General features: G+C 47.8%; 1 protein-coding gene across 1 annotated transcript in view; it reads left to right on the top strand.

Moving 5' to 3' along the window:
• SLC12A8 (solute carrier family 12 member 8) overlaps positions 1–18,940 on the top strand; it is a 132,163-nt gene that overhangs the window by 20,426 nt on the left and 92,797 nt on the right. Inside the window, exons 2-4 of the mRNA XM_087861562.1 lie at positions 1,652–1,798; positions 5,390–5,581; positions 13,693–13,924. Of these exons, the coding sequence (XP_087717688.1) occupies positions 1,652–1,798; positions 5,390–5,581; positions 13,693–13,924 (571 nt within the window). The remainder of the gene's footprint in view (positions 1–1,651; positions 1,799–5,389; positions 5,582–13,692; positions 13,925–18,940) is intronic.

Genomic DNA, 18,940 nt, shown 5'->3' on the forward strand with positions numbered 1-18,940 from the left:
GCTCCAGCTGGCATTGGTATCTGGCAGGGATGCCAAGGGGTCTTAAGTCTTAATTAATGGCCCTGATGATTTTTTGAGCCCCCCCTTTTTAAAAAGATTTTACTTATTTTTTTATTTGAGAGAGAGAGAGATAGTGAGAGCCTGAGCAGGGAGGAGAGGGAGAAGCAGGCTCCCGTCTGAGCAGGGGGCTCGATTCCAGGACCCTGAGTCATGAGCTGAGCTGAAGGGAGGCGCTTAATGACTGAGCCACCAGGCACCCCTTGGCCCTTTCTTGATCTGTGAGTGCATGATACAAGGAGAGAGGAGGGGACGCGGCTCCTCTCCTTTTGTTCTGACCCAAGCCAGTGGGCCTCAGCCTTTGGTCCTAGATCACGGGCGCACCCACTGCTCTCAGCCATTCAGGAGCCAGGCCGCTGTGACTCTGACTGTAGACGTTCTTTTCCATCCTCTTGATTTTCCTCCCTTCTCACCGTGTTGATAGATCACCCACAAGCTCTGGTTAGACTCCCTGGACAAACCACTTCATCAGTGGGCCCCCCCCCCCCCACCGGCCCTGCGAGGGGAGAGTCCTTCATCACTGCTGGGGCGGGAGGTCCTGGAGGGTTACGGGTGTGCGCATGTGCGCTGCTGCCCCTGCGTAAGGGCGCTCCTCGGCGCCCGCTGCTATTAGTTGTCTCTAAGCTATCTTAGTATTTCCACAAGGTTTAGTTTTTTTCAGCAAAGAGTTTCCGTTCCAGTGTTTTGTTAAAGCGCATTTGTTATTTTTGAATTGGAGAAATAAGGAAGGCACGTGGTTTAACCACGTATAAGCCTGTGATTCTAAACAGCTGCCAAATAATGCCTTCGAATCCCGGGCTTTGGGGTGGAGGGAGCCTGGGGGTCGCTGCGACAGCAGGGTCCAGGCAGGAAAGCAGCAACCACTCCAGGTGTTTTCAATGGGGGGAATTCAATAGCAGAATTCAACCCTTTGGTGTTGGGGACAGAGGCTCAAGAAGTGTAAAGTCAGGCTCCCCGAGGATTAGTGACTGCTGGGAGCTGCTACCCCAGTAGGATGGGAGGATGGGGACGGAGGGTGTTATAGGTAACTAATGAATCACTGAACATTATATCAAAAACGAATGATGTACTATATGTTAGGCAAGTGAATTTAAAAAGAAAGAAAGAAGAAAGAAAGAAAGAAAGAAAGAAAGAAAGAAAGAAAGAAAGAAAGAAAGGAAAGAAAGAAAGGAAAGAAAGTGGACTTACCCAGAGCTCGTGAACGCTGCCGGAGCTGGAGCCCGGGATTCCACGTTCACTAGAAGCACGTCTCCCTACCTTCCAGAGGCCAGAGCTCGTCACCCAGCCACGCCCACCCGCAAAGAGGCTGGGAGGTGTAGTCTACTGAGCGGCGGGAAGGAGAGGGAACTGCCCCGCTGGCCAACTCGTCTCTGCCCCTGTGGTTACAGGAGTCACTGTCAGGAGAGAGCAGTGACCCTTCTGCAGAAACAGCCTCCGAGACCCCGTGCGTGCACACACGTGCCTGCCCTGCCCAGTAAAGTGGGCAGATTGGACGGCTGAGTCCTGCTAGCCCCCTCCTCTTCCACTTCCCTTCCCTTCCCCTCGCTGGCCCTCTGCAGGGCGGCTAGCTGAATTTTGTGTGCTCTGTTTTCAGGGGGCGCTGGCCCAGCGCCAGCCCTGGTGGAAGAGTCAGCTGTTCCTACGGGAGCCAGTGCTGTTTGGGACCTGGGATGGTGTGTTCACGTCGTGCATGATCAACATTTTTGGGGTTGTCCTTTTCCTGAGGACTGGCTGGCTGGCGGTGAGTGACGAGCTGGTGGCCCTACAGTTTCTCGTGCGCCCGTGGCTCGGGAAGCTCCGCGCTCTGGGGCCTTCGGCAGCCCAGGCGACAGATTCCCGAAGTGCGAAGTGCGGATGCTCGGAACGGAAACAGGAAGCAAGCACCCCGCGTAGTTAGCATTGCTATTTAAACAAGAATCCTGAGAACCTAGGCCTCAGACAAAGGCTCCGAGGGGAGCTTCACCGTGGATTTAAGTTATACGAACTCAGAAATACGAGAAACAGGAGCACAGAAGTCAGGGAACATCATGGTTGGGACTGGAGGTGGATCGGAGAGAGCAGACTGGTGGCAACTTTGCCTCCAGTTGGTCACCCTCTCCTGCTTTCCTGGTGTTCTTCAACTTGACTTGTGCCTTCCTGGTGGTACCAGCTCCTTCACCCACACGGGTGCCTTCCCCCACAACCCACAGACCCCGTGTGTTAGGCTGAACGCGAGAGTGCGGCTTCAGAGGTGCGTGAGATGGTGGGGGGCAGTTTGCTCCTTCAGTACAGAGAACAAAGGCCTCTTCTTCGTGTCATCTGTGAAGGCATCTTGGGACCTTCCAAGCAGATGTGTGTCCTGAGCAGGGGTCTGAGCCCCTCACACGGGGCCTTCCCCCTGGGACTTCCGTAAACTAAACGGGCTGCTTGAAACAAAAGGGTAACCAGTCAGGAATTGTGGACGAGCACCTACTGTGTTCCAGGCTCTACTATGTGCCAGTGGGATTACAGAATAGAAGGCCGTGTTCCTCCCCCTGGTGAGCGAACAGCCCTGCTGGGTAGATTTCACATCAGGAATCCAAGTGAGGTCTCAAGGCAGTGCACGATCCCTCAGGAGTGGGGCGCACGGTGAATGTATGGTTGCCAGGGTGTCCAGGAAAGTTTCCGGGAGGAGGCGCGGTTCCGCCAGGCTCTGCGAGGGGAGCTGGATTGCACAGGTGAAAGAGAGAGGGGGCCATTCAAGGTGTGGAATGTACTCTTCAGAGAAACAGCCAGCACCAATAGGAGATATATATCTGTAAGAGATATATAGGACATCCTATATATATGATTGTGGGGTCTGGTGAGTCCAAGTGACACTTAGGTAAGAATTGAGGTTGCAGGCTTGAGGCTGAAGGCTGGGAACACAGACAGAATTTCTATGTTGCAATCTGGCTACAGAATTCTTTCATCTCTGGGAAACCTCAGTCTTTGCTATTCAAACCTTCAACAGTACCCCCCTGCATTAGGGAGAGTAATCTCTTTTGTCTAAAGCCTACTGACTGTAAATGTTAACCACAGCTAAAAACAAAAACAAAACAACATTTACAGCAACATCTAGACTGCTGTTTGACTAAACAAATGGTCAGCATAGCCAATCCAAGTTGACACAGAAAATTCACCACCATCTGGGCAAATTCTGGGGGAGTAAAGTGCACTGTAGTGGGATGTATGGGGTTCTTAGCCCCTCAGGAGGCCTGGGTGAGGCCAGACCTTCCTGAGCTCTTGCTCCACTCATACATAGGTCCTTAGCTCAGGGTTCAGCCTTAGTCATGGCCTGAGTGGGTCTGAATTTTTTTTTTTTTTAATGAACACATGGAAAGCCTAGAGTAACCTCCCCAGTGTGGATGCTAAGAATTCAGGGCTCTTACATCTCTCCCAAACTTGCAGGGGCTCCCGCTTACAAAAACCCAAAGCCTCCAGCTCAGACTCCTTCTTCTGCAGGCAGATTTAGGCACCTGGGATCCACCTCTGCTTTTGTCCCTTCCTGAAGGCCACCTCACTGCCCAGCACCTCTCGAGCCTCTGTCCCAGGGAGGCCCAGCAATCGGACTGCTGTGGCAAAGGAAGGCCTGGCCAGTGACGGGTGGGCCCGTGGGCTCTGCTTCATGCAGGGGATAGTTCTGGACTGGTAGAAAGAGAAAAAGGTAAGCTATTTATTTTTAAGTAGGCTCTAGGCCCAAGGTGGGGCTCAAACTCGTGACCCCAAGATCAAGAGTTGCATGCTCTACCGAATGAGGCAGCCAGGCGTCCCCAAGCTCTAGTTTGATTCTTAAGTCTTTAAGGACCTCTTCTTAACCCTCCCAGTGGGCATTTTTTTTTTTTTTTTTTTAGAAATGGCTATCCAGAAGTGTCAGTTCCATCCCCAAAGTGAAAGTACAAGTCGTGTTACATTTTCTATTGCTGCATAACACATGACTCCAATACATAGCAGCATAAGGCAAAAACGTGTATTATCTTGTAACTGCTGTGGTCCAGGGATCCAGGTGCAGCTTAGCTGGGTGCCTCTGGCTCAGGGTCTCTTCTGGGGATGCAGTCCGGCTGTCAGTCAGGGCCGCCGTCCCACCAGTGGAGGGTCTGCTTCCAGGATCACCGGCGGGGTTGCCGGCAGGCCTTGTCCTGCGGGCCTCTTCCTGCCTCTGTGTGCAGCTCACTTCCCTGGGATAAGCACTCTAAGAGAGAGAGAGAGAGAGAGAGAGAGAGAGCACCCAAGCTGAGAGCCGTGGTCTTTTTATATCCTCATCTCAGAAGCGATATCCCTTCACTTCTGCCGTGCTCTGTTCGTTAAACGTGAGTCACCAGGTCCAACCCCAGCTCAAGGGGAGGAGATTACACAGGGCACACACACCAGGGGCTGGGGGGGGGCACCTTTGAGGCTGCCTACCACACAAATACAGCCTTTTGCCCTGAAATGATCTCTGTTTGTCAGCTCTGAGATTCGTTTTACCTGAAAAATTGTATTTGATCATGGAAAAAAAGGCAAATGTGAAATGGCAAAAATAAGAAATTCTAGGAGGTGGCATAAAACTCGAGTCAGGAGAGGTCGTACCCAGATGATTTTCAAATAGACACTATGAACTCTAAAGAATAATTTGGCAAAACGCTTATAGCTTGGAAGATGTTAAAGTGGCAGTTTTGGTATGAAAACTCAAAGATTGGTGCAGGATATCTTATCACATGCAAACCATTTGAAAGCATGAACAGAGGAAGAAAATAGTAATTCTATAATTTCATTAAAAATATAAAATCAGCAAAAGAAGAAACTGTCTGAATAACGCATAACTGAATAACACATCATCCCACTCCCCTGGTGCTCCCAGCCCAGAGGTAAAGATGGGCTTGGAAGCAGACCCAGTATGATAAGTACCTGGGTACTTATAAGACTACTGTAAGAGCTGGAGGAAGGTTCCAGGGACAGCTTCCCGGAAGAGGAAGCCCCTAACCACTGAGCCTCACGTGGGGCTGCCAAGGAGGTGGAGTGAGCAGGAACGGCGCGCTGGGGTGGTGGGGTGGTGGGGAAGAGCATGGGACTTCCCCCAGGGCATGGGGATGAGGACTGGGGGGTGGAGAGGGGCGGATTAGGAGGGGCCTCACAAGTGTCCTATTGGTGGTGGGGAGTCACTGAAGGGTTTGAAGCAAAGACATTGTCCTTCATCTGGAATTTCTTCCAGGCTTTACTCTTGTGGGCTGCCTCAGTCCTTTCCCGGTGCCCCGCCTCCACGCAGCTCTTCTTTCCCCACCCATGTGGCAGCCCTGGGGGCGTGGGGGGGAGGTGGTCAGTGCTCCTGACCTTGCTCCTTGCTGTTCTGTTGCAGGGAAACACAGGAGTGCTCATGGGCATGTTTCTGGTGTCCTTTGTCGTCCTGGTGGCCCTCATCACTGTGCTGTCTGGCATCGGTGTCGGGGACCATTGTGGTGTTGGCAGCGGGGGTGTCTACTCGATGATCTCCTCGGTCCTCGGTGGGCAGACCGGAGGCACGATCGGGCTGCTGTATGTGTTCGGACAGGTGAGCCTGGGCGGCTGGGGCAGGGAGCTGTGCCCGGAGGCCATCGGCCCGTGGGATCTGTTCCCTCGCTTGGCTGTTAGAGAGCCACCATCTTCTCATCCACGTTCCCGTTTGACTTGGGGAGAGGCGAGGGGGGCAGTTGCCCCTATTTTATAGATGGGCAGACGGGGGCTCTGAGAGGGACTCAGCCTAGCTAGCCGTCTGTCCAGGGCCCTGACCCCGAGTCCGGTGCCCCTTCCTCTCCACCTCTGGTGCATCGTGGAGTCCTGATTTGCCCCGGAAGGTAGGGCCTGGGCTGGGACTATTCTTGCTGCCCGTTCTAGGGAGGGGAGTGTAGGACCATGGCCAGAGCCCAGGTGGCAGCTGGGTGGCCGCCTCCCTGGGGCACTTTTGTGCTGAACAAGGGACATTTTACCTTCCTGGACTTTCCTGGAAGCGGGTACTTGGCACATGAGCTGGAGCTCTGGGCTCATTGATGGCTTGCTGGCCTTGTGGGGGGAGGTTGAGAGCCCCTGTGTGGGAGCCCTGTCTGAGGAGGGGGTCCTCATGGGGAGGCGGGGTGGCGGCACCCGGGCTCCCGGTGAGCAGGGAGAGGTGCTGAGGCTTATGGAGCTGAAACACAGGGACGGTGACCTAATGCTGAGGACACAAAGCACAGGCGTTAAGAAGCGGCTCTTTGTAAGCACTTCTTGGCTTGAAAAAGGCTTTTATGATAGTGCAAAGGGTGGTGGGTGGTTGAAAAAACAGTTTAAAGGGAAGAATTTGGCTAAGTAAGAGGACAGGAGTCTCCTCACAGAAAGCACAGGTCTTATTTCTTTTCTTTTTCAGCAGCAGGAACAGGGTATTTTAGCCTAAGTACATCTAATTCTCCAACAGCACGAAGGGGTGTGTGTGTGTGTGTGTGTGTGTGTGTGTGTGTGTGCGCGTGCACGTGTGTGACCTGCATGGCAAGGAGACAGATCGTCACTGCACTCTAGAAAACCACTGCCTTTCCTGGAGGAGAGCTGTACGCACAGTAGTTTGGGAGGGGAGTGAGAAATGCTCTGTTGAGTTTATCACGCTGGGGATTTGTCTGTCGGATTTTTACTTCGGTGCTGTGTCGTAGGCAAGCAGGTTGCACTCACTCTCTGGGGAGATCGGCCTGCCTGTGGGGGCAGATACCACGACAGGGGGCCAGCGGTAATGGGGGGGTCGGGGGAGGAGAGGAAGACGGGACGTTGAGTCTCCCGTGCATGGGCTGCTTAGAAGGAAGGATGTTCGCAGAGAGAGTGTTTTCTGCGCGCTGGCCGCTGCCGTCTGGGCCTTGGTCGGAAGCACTGGCCCCTGTGGTCCCCGTCCTCAGCACGCTTCTCCTGTGCCTGCAGCTGCCCTGGGCTGGGCTCCGATCGGGCTGCGGCTGCTGCAGAGTCCTGTTCGGATGCTGTTGTAGTCCGCGTGTGAGGGTTTGGTTGAGGCGTTTTGCACGTGTATCCATGAGAGGTATTGGTGTGTAGTGTTCTTGTGGTATCTTTGTCTAGTTTGGATATCATGATAAAGCTGGCCAATAGAATGAATGGAGAGGTGTTCCCTCCTCTTCTATTTTTTGGGAAGAGTTTCTAAAGGATTGGTGTTAATCCTTCTTTAAATGTTCGGTAAAATTTAGTGGGGAAACCATCTGGTCCCAGGTTTTTCTTTGTAGGAAGTTTTCTTTATTTAAGAAGATGTATTTATTTATTGGAGAAAGAGAGAGCACGAGAGCCGGGAAGGGACAGAGGGAGAGGGAGAGACTCTCAAGCGGATGCCCCGCCGAGTGGGGAGCCTGATGAAGCTGGGCTCAGTCCCACGACCCTGAGATCATGGCCTGAGCTGAAATCAAGAGTCGGCTGCTTAACTGACTGAGCCATCCAGGCGCCCCTGGAGGAGTTTTTGAGAACAAATTCCATCTCTACTTACACAGGCAGATTCTGTGTCTTCTTAAGTCACTTTTGGTAGTTTGCATCTTTCTGGGAATTTGTGCATTTCATCTCAGTTATATATTTATTGGCGCATGATTGTTCACAGATTCCTTATAACCGTTTTACTTTTCTAAGATCGGTAGCAGTGTCTTTGCTCTCATTCCTGATTTTAATCATTGAGACTTGCTCCCTTTTTTTCAGTCACGCTAGTTAAAAGCTTGCCTGCAAAGAAGCAATTTTTGGTTCTGTTGATTTTGCTATTGTTTTTCTGGTCTCCAATTTATTTCTGCTCCCGTCTTTATTAATTCCTTCTTCCTGCTTCTTTTGGGTTTAGTTTGCTTTTTCTTTCTCTAGTTTCTTAAGGTGGAAATTTAGGTCATTGATTCGAGATCTGTCTTCTTCCAGGGTGTGGTTGGGGGTCTCTGAGGGTCCCTTGTCATGGTTCTTACTAACCTCTAACCTCATCCTTCCAGGGCGTGAATACATTGATTTTATTTATTTATTTTTAGTATTTTTACACTCATTTATTTTTAACGCCTGCCAGAGCAGATGGCGTGTTTGCCCTGGAGCAGGGGTCAGCACGCTTCTACTCTAAAGGGCCGGATAGCAAATACTTCCGTTTTTATGAGTTGTCCATCTCTGTTACAACTGTTCCATTTGGCTATTGTCGTTCAGCAGCAGCCTTAGACAGTATGAAAAACTGGGCACAACTGTGTCCCAACAAAACTTTATTCTCAAAACAGGGAGCAAGAAGGATTTGTCCACCAGGTTAAAGTGTGCTGACCCTTGTTTTCAGCATGACAATTTAGAAGATAGAGGGGCACCTGCCTGGCGCAGTCGGTGGGGCATGGGGCTCTTGGTCTCGGGGTTGGGGGTTTGAGCCCCACGTTGGGCGTGGAGATCACTTAAAAATAAAACCTTTTTTAAAAATTTAAAAGACACAAACCCTTAAGATAATTATTTTTAAAGATTGCGAAATCTCTTCATTGCCCTGCATCCTCCCATGTCTTCCCCCTCATCTCTCTGAGATGTGGGTGGGGGGCCTGCCGTGGGAGGCCTGACCCCTTGGCCAGCGGGGGAAACAGGGAACTGGAGCCCCTCCTCACTCCCTGCCGCACTCACTTTTGTGGGCCTGAGCGCTTCTTTGGGGTGGCGTCCCCTGGACACCAAAGGAACAGCTCTAGCCTGCACTGCTCTGTCTACAAGCATTGATTGCTGGCTCACACACTCTGTTCTGGGCTCTGTGCAAACACAGTGGAGAACTGGAAAACTTGCATAGACCCCGTGGAGGCTGGAGTTTCGTTACGGGAGTTAACATGGGAGTCAAGCAGCTGGAACCTTAAACAAGGATTTCATGTCAGAAGGGGAGGGTGTGCAGGGCAGCTCTGGTCTAGCAGGTAGGTGCCCAGAGATGAAAAGCAACATGCCCGTGACTGTAAAGGTGCAGTTGTTTTGTCACAAATACCTTGGAATGGAGGTGTTCCACCCTGAAAGACAGTCCCATTCTCTCTGTACAACAGGGGGTGACGCCCCTGCTCCCTGCGGCTGAGGGTTAGGAGTTTCTCCACAGAGAGTGAAAAGGGGAAGGTGATGTATGAACTTTAAAAGGTGATAAAAATACTGAAAAAATGTAACAAACTCTGGTGGTGTTTCTACATTAAACAAGTTGACAAGGATGTTTTCCAGTGAAGAGGAATATTCGTGGTTGGGAGGGAGGGTGGCTGGGCTGCTCTGGGGAGGGCCTGGGGTGCTGTTGTCTACACCCCTGCGGGGTGGGGTGTCAAGCTCACCAGCGGTGTTGGGGAAGCCTTGCATCCTAGACACACAGTGCTCTCTGTACCCGGGTGTAGTGTTTGCTTACACAGAATAGTACTCTTCAGATGTTTGTTTTTATTTTTCCCTTATACAGTTCTTTTATGGGGGCGCCTGGGTGGCTCAGTCGGTTAAGCGTCTGCCTTCAGCTCAGGTCATGATCCCCGGGATCCTGGGATCGAGCCGCCTTGGGCTCCTTGCTCAGCGGGGAGAGTCTGCTTCTTCCTCTCTCTGTGTCCCTCCCCTGCTTGTGCTCTCTCTCCCTCTCCCTCAAATAAATAAACAAAACCTAAAAAAAAAATTCTCTTAAAATTACAAAATGATGTTCATCGTAACCAGTCAACCTATCGGAGATAATGTTAAGAGAAAGGTTGTTTCCCTCCCAGTCTTGAGGTGACCGGTGTGAACACCTGCCATCCTCTTCTAGCACCTTCCCTTTGCTCATGTATGTGAATTGATGATTGAAGTGCTTGCGCGTTTTTACAAACATGGGGACAGAGTTCATAATCTATTCCATGGCTTGTATTTCTCACTTAACAATAATTCATAGCTATTCCTTGAAGTCAATGCTTTTTAAAAAAAATTTAAACTCAATTAGCCAACATATAGTACCTCATTAGTTTCAGAAGTAGTGTTCAGTGATTCATCAGTTACGTGTAGCACCCAGTGCTTATTACATCACGTGTCCTCCTTAATGCCCATCACCCAGTTTCCCCATCCCCCCACCCACCTCCCCTCCAACAACCCTGTTTGTTTCCCAGAGTCAGGAGTCTCTCATGGTTTGTCTCCCTCTCTGATTTCTTCCCATTCAGTTTTCCCTCCCTTCCCCTACGATTCTCTGCAGGTCAGTGCTTTAAACTGTGCTTTTTAAACTAGTAGCTTAGCATTGCGTAATACGAATGTACCATAATTCATGGCACACTTGTCTTCTCTAGTCATGCTTTTACTCTCTTCTGTAAGAGTAGTTGCATTTCTTTTCTCATTGCTAGGATCTGTAGTTTTTTGTTTTTCCTTAACCAGACTGCCAGCTGTTTATGTATTTTATCTACCTCTTAAAGGATCAGCTTTTATTTTTACTTTTTAAAAAGGTTTTATTTTTAAGGAATCTCTGTGCCCAGCATGGGGCTTGAACTCATGACCCTAAGATCAAGAGTCACGTGTTCCACCTACTAAGCCAGGCAGACACCCTTTAGGATCAGCCTTGATTCTCTGTATCCTTTCTTTGTTATTTCATATTTTCATTTATTAAATACCCCTTCCTACTATCTTTTTTTTTTAAAGATTTTATTTATTTATTTGACAGAGACAGACAGCCAGCGAGAGGGAACACAAGCAGGGGGAGTGGGAGAGAAGAAGCAGGCTCCCAGGAGAGGAGCCTGATGTGGGGCTCGACCCCATAACGCCGGGATCATGCCCTGAGCCAAATGTAGACGCTTAACGACTGAGCCACCCAGGCGCCCCTCTTCCTACTATCTTTTTATATTGATCTTTTTCCATCACATCTTAAGTTAAATTTTTTTTTCTGCCTTTTTCAACTAATGGAAGTATTTAGGGTTATACGTTTTTCCCCTTCTGAATGCAGGATTAATGTGCCTCTCAAGTTTTAGAATACAATATTCTCCTTTTCATTACTTTCTCGATAATCTGAAATTTAAAAAATTTGTTGTTTTGCCAACATGGCTCAAATTTGTTTCTATTGTATTTTGTATTTTTCTCCTTGTCGATTTGGAAGTTCTATGCTTTTTGATCTGAGAATAGTCATAGTCTACCCTTAGAAAAGCCATAATTAGGGGCACCTGGGTGGCTCAGTTGGTTGGGCCTCTATCTTCAGCTCAGGTTGTGATCCTGAGGTCCTGGGATCAAGTCCTGTGTCGGGCTCCCTGCTCAGCGGGGAGCCCACTTCTCCCTCTCCCTCTGTCCCTCCCCCTGGGTTGTGTTCTTTCTCTCTCAAAAAAATAAATAAAATCTTAAAAAAAAAAAGAAAAGCCATAATTATAGTTTTCCTGTAGTTCCCAACCGAACAGCATTGCTTACTATGTTCCTCCACCGAGCAAATATGATTATCTCTCTAACACGTTTACTTACCCACATTCCATCAATACCCTCACCTTTTATCCCCAAGTTCTTAGATTTTGAGAAGACAGTTGAATTTGGGGGCTGTTATTGCTTTCTCTCAAAGTAAGTCTCTTTGGTTTAAGAATCCTTACTTACTTTGCAAATTTCCAGTGACATTACCATCATGTATTTAGCATGAACAAAATATTTTTTTAAAGACTTATTTATTTAAGAGACAGAGAAAGAAAGAACATGGGAGGAGCAGAGAGAGGGAGAGAGAATCTCAAGTCGACTCTGCACTGAGGGCAGAGCTGCTCGCGGGGCCTCAGTCCCACGACCCTGAGATCCCGATCTGAGCCGAAACTGAGAGTCAGATGCTTAACTGACTGAGCTACCCGGGCTCCCCGAGCATTAGCAAAGTATTTTATGAAATTCATGGCTCACTACTGTTCCCTCTTCTTCGGTAGCTAATAACAGTAGAGTAAGAATGATAATGAGAAGAGCTAGTATCTCTCTAACCCCGACTATGAGCCGGATAGAGTTCTAGGACCTTACAGGAATTATCTCATTTAATCCTCACAATAACCTTTGAAGCAGGTACTATTATTACTTGCATTTCACGGATGAAGAAATGAAGCACAGAGAGCTTACAACACTTTCCCAAGCCCCACAGCTAGGACTGGGAGCCACAGGGTCTGGCCCTCGTCAGCTTTCATAGTCCATCCTCTTGACCACCCTGTCCTTTCTCACAGCCTCCAGAGGGCTTTCCTGGTTGTTTGGTTCCTGGCCTCTTTGGGCTAAAAAGTGATGTTAGGTGGAAACCTGAGAGAGGGGCTACAGGAAACAAAAGACAGCCTTTAGTGCTTGGGCCACTTCACGTGAGCAAATGCTGCTGTTCACCAGCTAGAAAAGCAAATAGTCGGTTGGAAAGTTCCAGGTAATTAATTGCACGGCACTAGCAGTTAGCATAGTATTTATGCAGAAAACAGGGATGAGGAAAGACTTCATGAAGGAGGAACGTGACTGAGGCCAGGGTGGAATTTGTTCCCTGAGAGAACAATGGGAGCAGAGCACAGTGATGACCGTGACCCGCTGGCCTGGGCGTTGGGGGAGGATCGAACCTGATGGGGACAAGGGGGCTGAGGGATTACGGAGGGTGAGGTTGGTGTCTGATTTTCAAAGATTTATTTGAAATTGAGTTTTAAATATTTTTTTAAAAAGGTTAAATTATGACTTTCAGGCAAATATAAAATGTGCCAAAGATTTTATTTAATTCATTAATTAATGGGGGAGCCCGTCAGATGGTATTGATTACCTAGTTCCTGGTTAAGCAGTTTCATAAATAAGTGTAAGGATTGGATTGCCGAACAAAACTGGTTAATGTCTTACAGGACAACAAACCCGAATCTTTTGGGTTATCTGTTCCACTGGACGGGAGTTATTTGCATCTCTGCTGGAAAGAAATCTATAAATTGACAGTGACTTCACAAAGTCTGGGACATTTAACACGTTTAATCAATAGTAAGCAATGAGTAGAGCTAAGTACGTTCACCTAGAGAGTCCTTGGGTAGTCTTTGCTCCAGATGACATTGAAAGGATGTGGCTCCCTTTTTGTTTAAATTCTAAGTTTTAAGTCATTGTTGTTGTTTTTTAATAATAGTGACTCATAAAGAGATGGAGGAAACACTGGGGTCTGCTTCAGTGCCTTTCTAAGGCCCTGAGATGGGACCCCCTGTGTGCTTCTGTTTAGCTCTTTTTTTTTTTTCAAGATTTCATTTATTCATTTGAGAGAGAAAGTGCATGGGGGGGGCAGAGGGAGACGCAGACTCCCTGCTGAGCTGGGAGCCCGACTCGACTCCAGGGGCTTGATCCCAGGACCCCAGATCATGACCTGGACTCGGGGGCTTGATCCCAGGACCCCAGATCATGACCTGAGCTCAAGGCAACCGCTTAACCAACTGAGCCACCCAGGCTCCCCCTCTGTTTAGCTCTTGAATAACTCAGATGGAGAAGTGCCAAGTGCTCTTTGGCCCAGGGTCCCATCTCCTTCCTCCCGTGATCTTCTCACCATAGTTGCCACAGACTGGTGTTCGTGCTCCCCTCAGGAGGACGGTAGAGACGGAGATTAGAAGAAACGAGGCCCCTGGCAGGGGTCATGGGCGGGAAAGGCTCGCTGAGCCCCCCACAGTGGCTCCCAGGGGCTGAGCCCTGACAGGGGTGAGTGGGGCCCTCCGTGCCGGGCAGCTCTGGCCTGTGGGTTCTGGATGCTCTATTCTCTTGCCGACTCCGCCCTCCCGGCCGCTCTGTCAGTGTGTCGCAGGTGCCATGTACATCACCGGCTTTGCTGAGTCCGTCTCCGATTTGCTGAGCTTCCGGAGCATCTGGGCGGTGCGAGGAATGTCAGTGGTGGTGCTTCTGGCCTTGCTGGGGATTAACCTAGCAGGCGTCAAGTGGATAATCCGCCTCCAGCTGCTGCTGCTGTTCCTGCTGGCTGTGTCCACACTGGACTTCGTGGTGGGCTCTTTCACGCATCTGGACCCAGGTAAGCCTTCTGGATTCAGGAGAGGGCCTTCCAGGAATCTGCACTGCTTTCTAGATGCTAGTAGGTGTGAGTTTGCAAGGCTCCCCCCCAAGCGTTACCTACAGCGAGTGTACTCTTCCTGGAGCAGGTGAGTGGCCTGGCTGCAGAGGCCGGAAAGCCCCCCCCTCACACAGGCATTTTCACTTAGCACATTGTCCATGTTTCTTTTTGTCTTCTTTCTGTTAAAAAAAAAAAGGGAACGTTTAGCCAAAACAAAGAATAAAGTAGAACTGGACTAGATAAAGATTAAATCCCTAACAGTAACTGGAAGAGTGGTAGGATATAGATTTGGAAGTAGGGAAGAAAACACATTTTAATTTTGTGTGTCATATTTTATTTCTTTTTTTTTAAGGATGCAAATATAACAAATGTTAACGATTATCATTTGTGGGAGATGGGGACAGATATAGGTTGATTACCTATAGTTCTTTTTATAGCCATTTTTTTTCGAAATAAAAATATGACTCCGTTAGCTGAGTCAAGAAGGAGAATAAACGACAGGTACACTGTGCACCATTTGGAAATGGTGTTTTATGTTGGGAACGAATGGGCCCCTGTTTAACTCTGAGTTTTCCGGGGCCTGGAGGGTGCTTGGCGACTCTAAGCCTAAATCCTTGCACTTTGAGTGGGATGCTGTTATCCAGGGCGCCTGTGCTTCGTAGCTTTGTGATCTGGGCTGGTTTGGCGTCTGAAGTCTTTGTTCCTCTCCAGAGTGCAGGGCTGTTCGTAGGGTGCCGTAGAAAAAAGATAGCTGCCTGATATTTCCCACTTCGGGGACTCTGGCTTTTTATGGCAATAGTGGCCAGGCGTCTACATCGGAATCCGGACAGGGAAAGGGAAATGGGGCCATCCTCTGTGTTAGAAAAGAAAAGAAAAAGACCCACAGCTCAAGCACCTCTAATGGTGGGAGCACTTGCCTCGTGCCAGGCCTTGTGCCGAGCGCTGCACGTGACTTACCTCATGCCATCCTTGTTCTAACCCCCCGAGGGAAGAACAGTGATACCCATTTTACAGATGAGGAAACTGGGGCTTATGCCATTCGTGCTGGTACAGGGCAGAGCTGGGAATGAAACGGGATCTATTCAACTCTACCGTGGTGCTGTTTCCCAGGTGGGAAGCTGTGCCGTCTTCCCACCAGCAGCTGTCTTTTTGTGACTGGAGCTCTGCTGTCCCCCATGAAGGCTGCCCGTGACACATGTCCTAAACACTCTCATCTTTTCATAAAAAACACTGGTTGCAGGATGTTCAGAATTCAGTTGGTACACTCTACTCTGGCCTTCCTAGTTTTTCATATTAAAATTCTTCTGTTGGAAACTAGTCACTCCCCTGAGCTCCGTGAGGGCCCCCTACATTCTGGCATCCTGATCCCCCTCCCAGAACCTCCAGACTGCCCAGGACGCAGCATCTGAAGGGTTAACCCCTGTGCAGGAGGGTTGCCCCCAGGACCCACTCCAACACTAAGGGCCAGTCCATGCGCTGTCCAAACCATCACTCGGCGCCCGGGCCCTGCAGCTTGCTAAACATTTGGAGCTTCTCCATTGGAGGGAAGGAGTGATTTGTTTCCTGGCCTCGCACCAACTGTAGAGACAAGCCCACATCCGGAGGGGGATCTGCTGGCTGCTTGGCTGTCAAACTAACTGTCAGTGGAGGCGAGGGAGTCTACCCCGGTCTCCCGTTCCTGGGTGCTTTCTCCCCCCATCCACGCGGTTGCTGAAAGAGCATAACTCATTAAATTGCAGGGTGCTACTCCTGGCCTCTTCGAAACCTTGCTAGGCTGCTGTGTTTTCCTTCTTCTCGATTAGAAGCTATCTTGGCTGCTCTTCTGTTACTCCCAAGTATTTCTCCTTCTTTCTGGTCAGTACATTAGCAGGGTGTAGTGTGAAGTGAAATTTATTTTCAATCATTTCCATGGAAACGGGCCCCTCTCGGATCTGTTTTTGGTATCACTGATGTTTTATATGTGCTATTTTCTTTGCAGTTAAAAATCCAAACTAAAACTAGACCATAAACCTTCAGAATGGATTTAGCAGAATGATTTCAGCTCTTTAGAAAAATGACAGGAACATAGACATTTGAAAAAAGACTGGAAAAAGGACTGGAAGGAACTATGCCTAAGTGTCAACAGTGGCTGTCTCTCTGCTGAGATTATGGGTGGCTATGTGATTTTATTTCTACGTTTCTGTCAATTGATCAGTGCTGCTTAAAAAACGAATAGGATGTGTTTTGTAGAGCAGTTTTATAGAAAATTGAGCAGAGGGTACAGGGGTTCCCATGTCTTCCCTACTCCTGTTAATGTCTCGAATTCTTGTGGCATGTTCATTACAAGTGGGGAACCAATACTGGTAGCTTACTATTGCCCGAAATCCATGGTTTAGATTACGATTCACTCTTTGTGTTGTGCAGTTCTGTGAGCTCTTGCAAATAATAATGACGTGTATCCATCATTACAGTATCATACAGAACAGTTTAATGTGCCCGAAATCCCTGTGCTCCTCTTATTCACATGTCCCCCACCCTCGCTGCCCCCGGCCTCTTGACAACCACCGATCTTGCTCTCTCTCTTGTTTCGCCTTTTCTAGAACATCACAGTTGGAATCATACAGTATATAGCCTTTTCAGACTCGATTCTTTCACTAAACTATGCATTCAAGGTTTCTCTGTGCCTTTTGGTGATTGATAGCTCTTTTTTTTCTTTTTTGCATCTGGCTTCTTTTATTTAGCATAATGTTTTTGGTTTTTTGTTTTTTAAATTTGATTTTCTTATTATTTATTTACTTGTTTATTTAATTTAAATTCAATTAATTAACATATAATGTATTATTAGTTTCAGAGGTAGAGGTCAGTGATTCATCAGTCTTATATAACACCCAGTGCTCATTACATCCCGTGCCCTCCTTAATGTCCATCACCCAATTACCCCATCCCTCCACCCCCCTCCCCTCCATCAACGCTCAGTTTGTTTCCTATGATTAAGAGTCTCTTATGGTTTGTCTCCCTCTCTGGTTTCATCTAGTTTTATTTTTCCCTCCCTTCCCCTATGATCCTCTGTTTTGTTTCTTAAATTCCACATATCAGTGAGATCATATGATAATTGTCTTTCTCTAGTTCCATCACAAGATTATTTTGATGGCTGTGTAATATTCCATTGTATATATATATATATATATACCACATCTTTATACATTCATCCGTTGATGGACACCTGGGCTCTTTCCATAGTTTGGCTATTGTGGACATTGCTGCTATAAACACTGGGGTGCAGGTGCCCCTTGAGATCACTGCATTTGTATCTTTGGGGTAAATACCCAGTAGTGCAATTACTGGGTCGTAGGGTAGCTCTATTTTCAACTTTTTGAGGAATCTCTATACTGTTTTCCGGAGTGGCTGCACCAGCTTGCATTCCCACCAACAGTGTAGGAGGGTTCCCCTTTCTCTGCATCCTTGCCAACATCTGTCATTTCCTGACTTGTTAATTTTAGCCATTCTGACCGATGTGAGGTGGTATCTCGTTGTGGTTTTGATTTGTATTTCCCTGATGCTGAGTGATGTGGAGCACTTTTTCATGTGTCCGTTGGCCATTTGGATGTCTTCTTTGGAGAAATGTCTGTTCATGTCTTCTGCCCATTTCTTGATTGGATTATTTGTTCTCTGGGTGTTGAGTTTGATAAGTTCTTTATAGATTTTGGATACTAGCCCTTTATCTGATATGTCATTTGCAAATATCTTCTTCCATTCTGTCGGTTGTCTTTTGGTTTTGTCAGCTGTTTCCTTTGCTGTGCAAAAGCTTTTTATCTTGATGAAGTTCCAGTGTTCATTATTGCCTTTGGAGAGGTGTCTAGCAAGAAGTCGCTTAGGCCGAGGTTGAAGAGGTTGCTGCCTGTGTTCTCCTCTAGGATTTTGATGGATTCCTGTCTCACATTTAGGTCTTTCATCCGTTTTGAGTCTATTTTTGTGTATGGTATAAGGAAATGGTCTCATTTCATTCTTCTGCACGTGGCTGTCCAGTTTTCCCAACACCACTTGTTGAAGAGACTGTCTTTTTTCCATTGGATATTCTTTCCTGCTTTGTTGAAGATTAGTTGACCATAGAGTTGAGGGTCCATTTCTGAGTTCTCTATTCTGTTCTATTGATCTATGTGTCTGTTTTTGTGCCAGTACCATACTGTCTTGATGATTACAGCTTTGTAATAGAGCTTGAAATCTGGAATTGTGATGCCACCAGTTTGGTTTCCTTTTTCAACATTCCTCTGGCTATTTGGGATCTTTTCTCACTCCATACAAATTTTAGGATTATATGTTCCAGCTCTGTGAAAAAAGTTGATGGTATTTTGATAGGGATTGCATTGAATGTGTAGATTGCTGTAGGTAGCATAGACTTTTAACAATATTTGTTCTTCTAATCCATGAGCATGGAACATTTTCCATTTCTTTGTGTCTTCCTCAATTTCTTTCATGAATGTTCTGTGGTTTTTCTGAGTACAGATCCTTTTCCTCTTTGGTTGGGTTTATTCCTTGGTATCTTATGATTTGGGGGGCAATTATAAATGGGATCGACTCCTTAATTTCTTTTTCTGTCTCATTGTTGGTGTATAGAAATGCAACTGATTTCTGTGCATTGATTGTATATCCTGACACTTTGCTGAATTCCTGTGTGAGTTCTAGCAGTTTTGGGGTGCAGTCCTTTGGGTTTTCCACATAGAGTATCATGTTGTCTGCAAAAAGTGAGAGTTTGACTTCTTTGCCGATTCGGATGCCTTTTATTTATTTTTGTTGTCTGATTGCTGAGGACTGTGCTGAACAGCAGTGGTGATAGTGGACATCCCTGCCATGTTCCTGATCTTAGGGGAAGTGCTCTCAGTTTTTCCTCATTGAGAATGATATTCACTGTGGGCTTTTTCGTAGATGGCTTTTATGATATTGGGGTATGTTCCCTCTCTCCCTATGCTGTGAAGAGTTTTAATCAAGAAAGGATGCTGT

This window comes from Ursus americanus, chromosome 4, assembly GCF_024610735.1.
Source record: "Ursus americanus isolate L20-20 chromosome 4, mUrsAme1.1.p, whole genome shotgun sequence".
NCBI classification, from domain to species: domain Eukaryota; kingdom Metazoa; phylum Chordata; class Mammalia; order Carnivora; family Ursidae; genus Ursus; species Ursus americanus.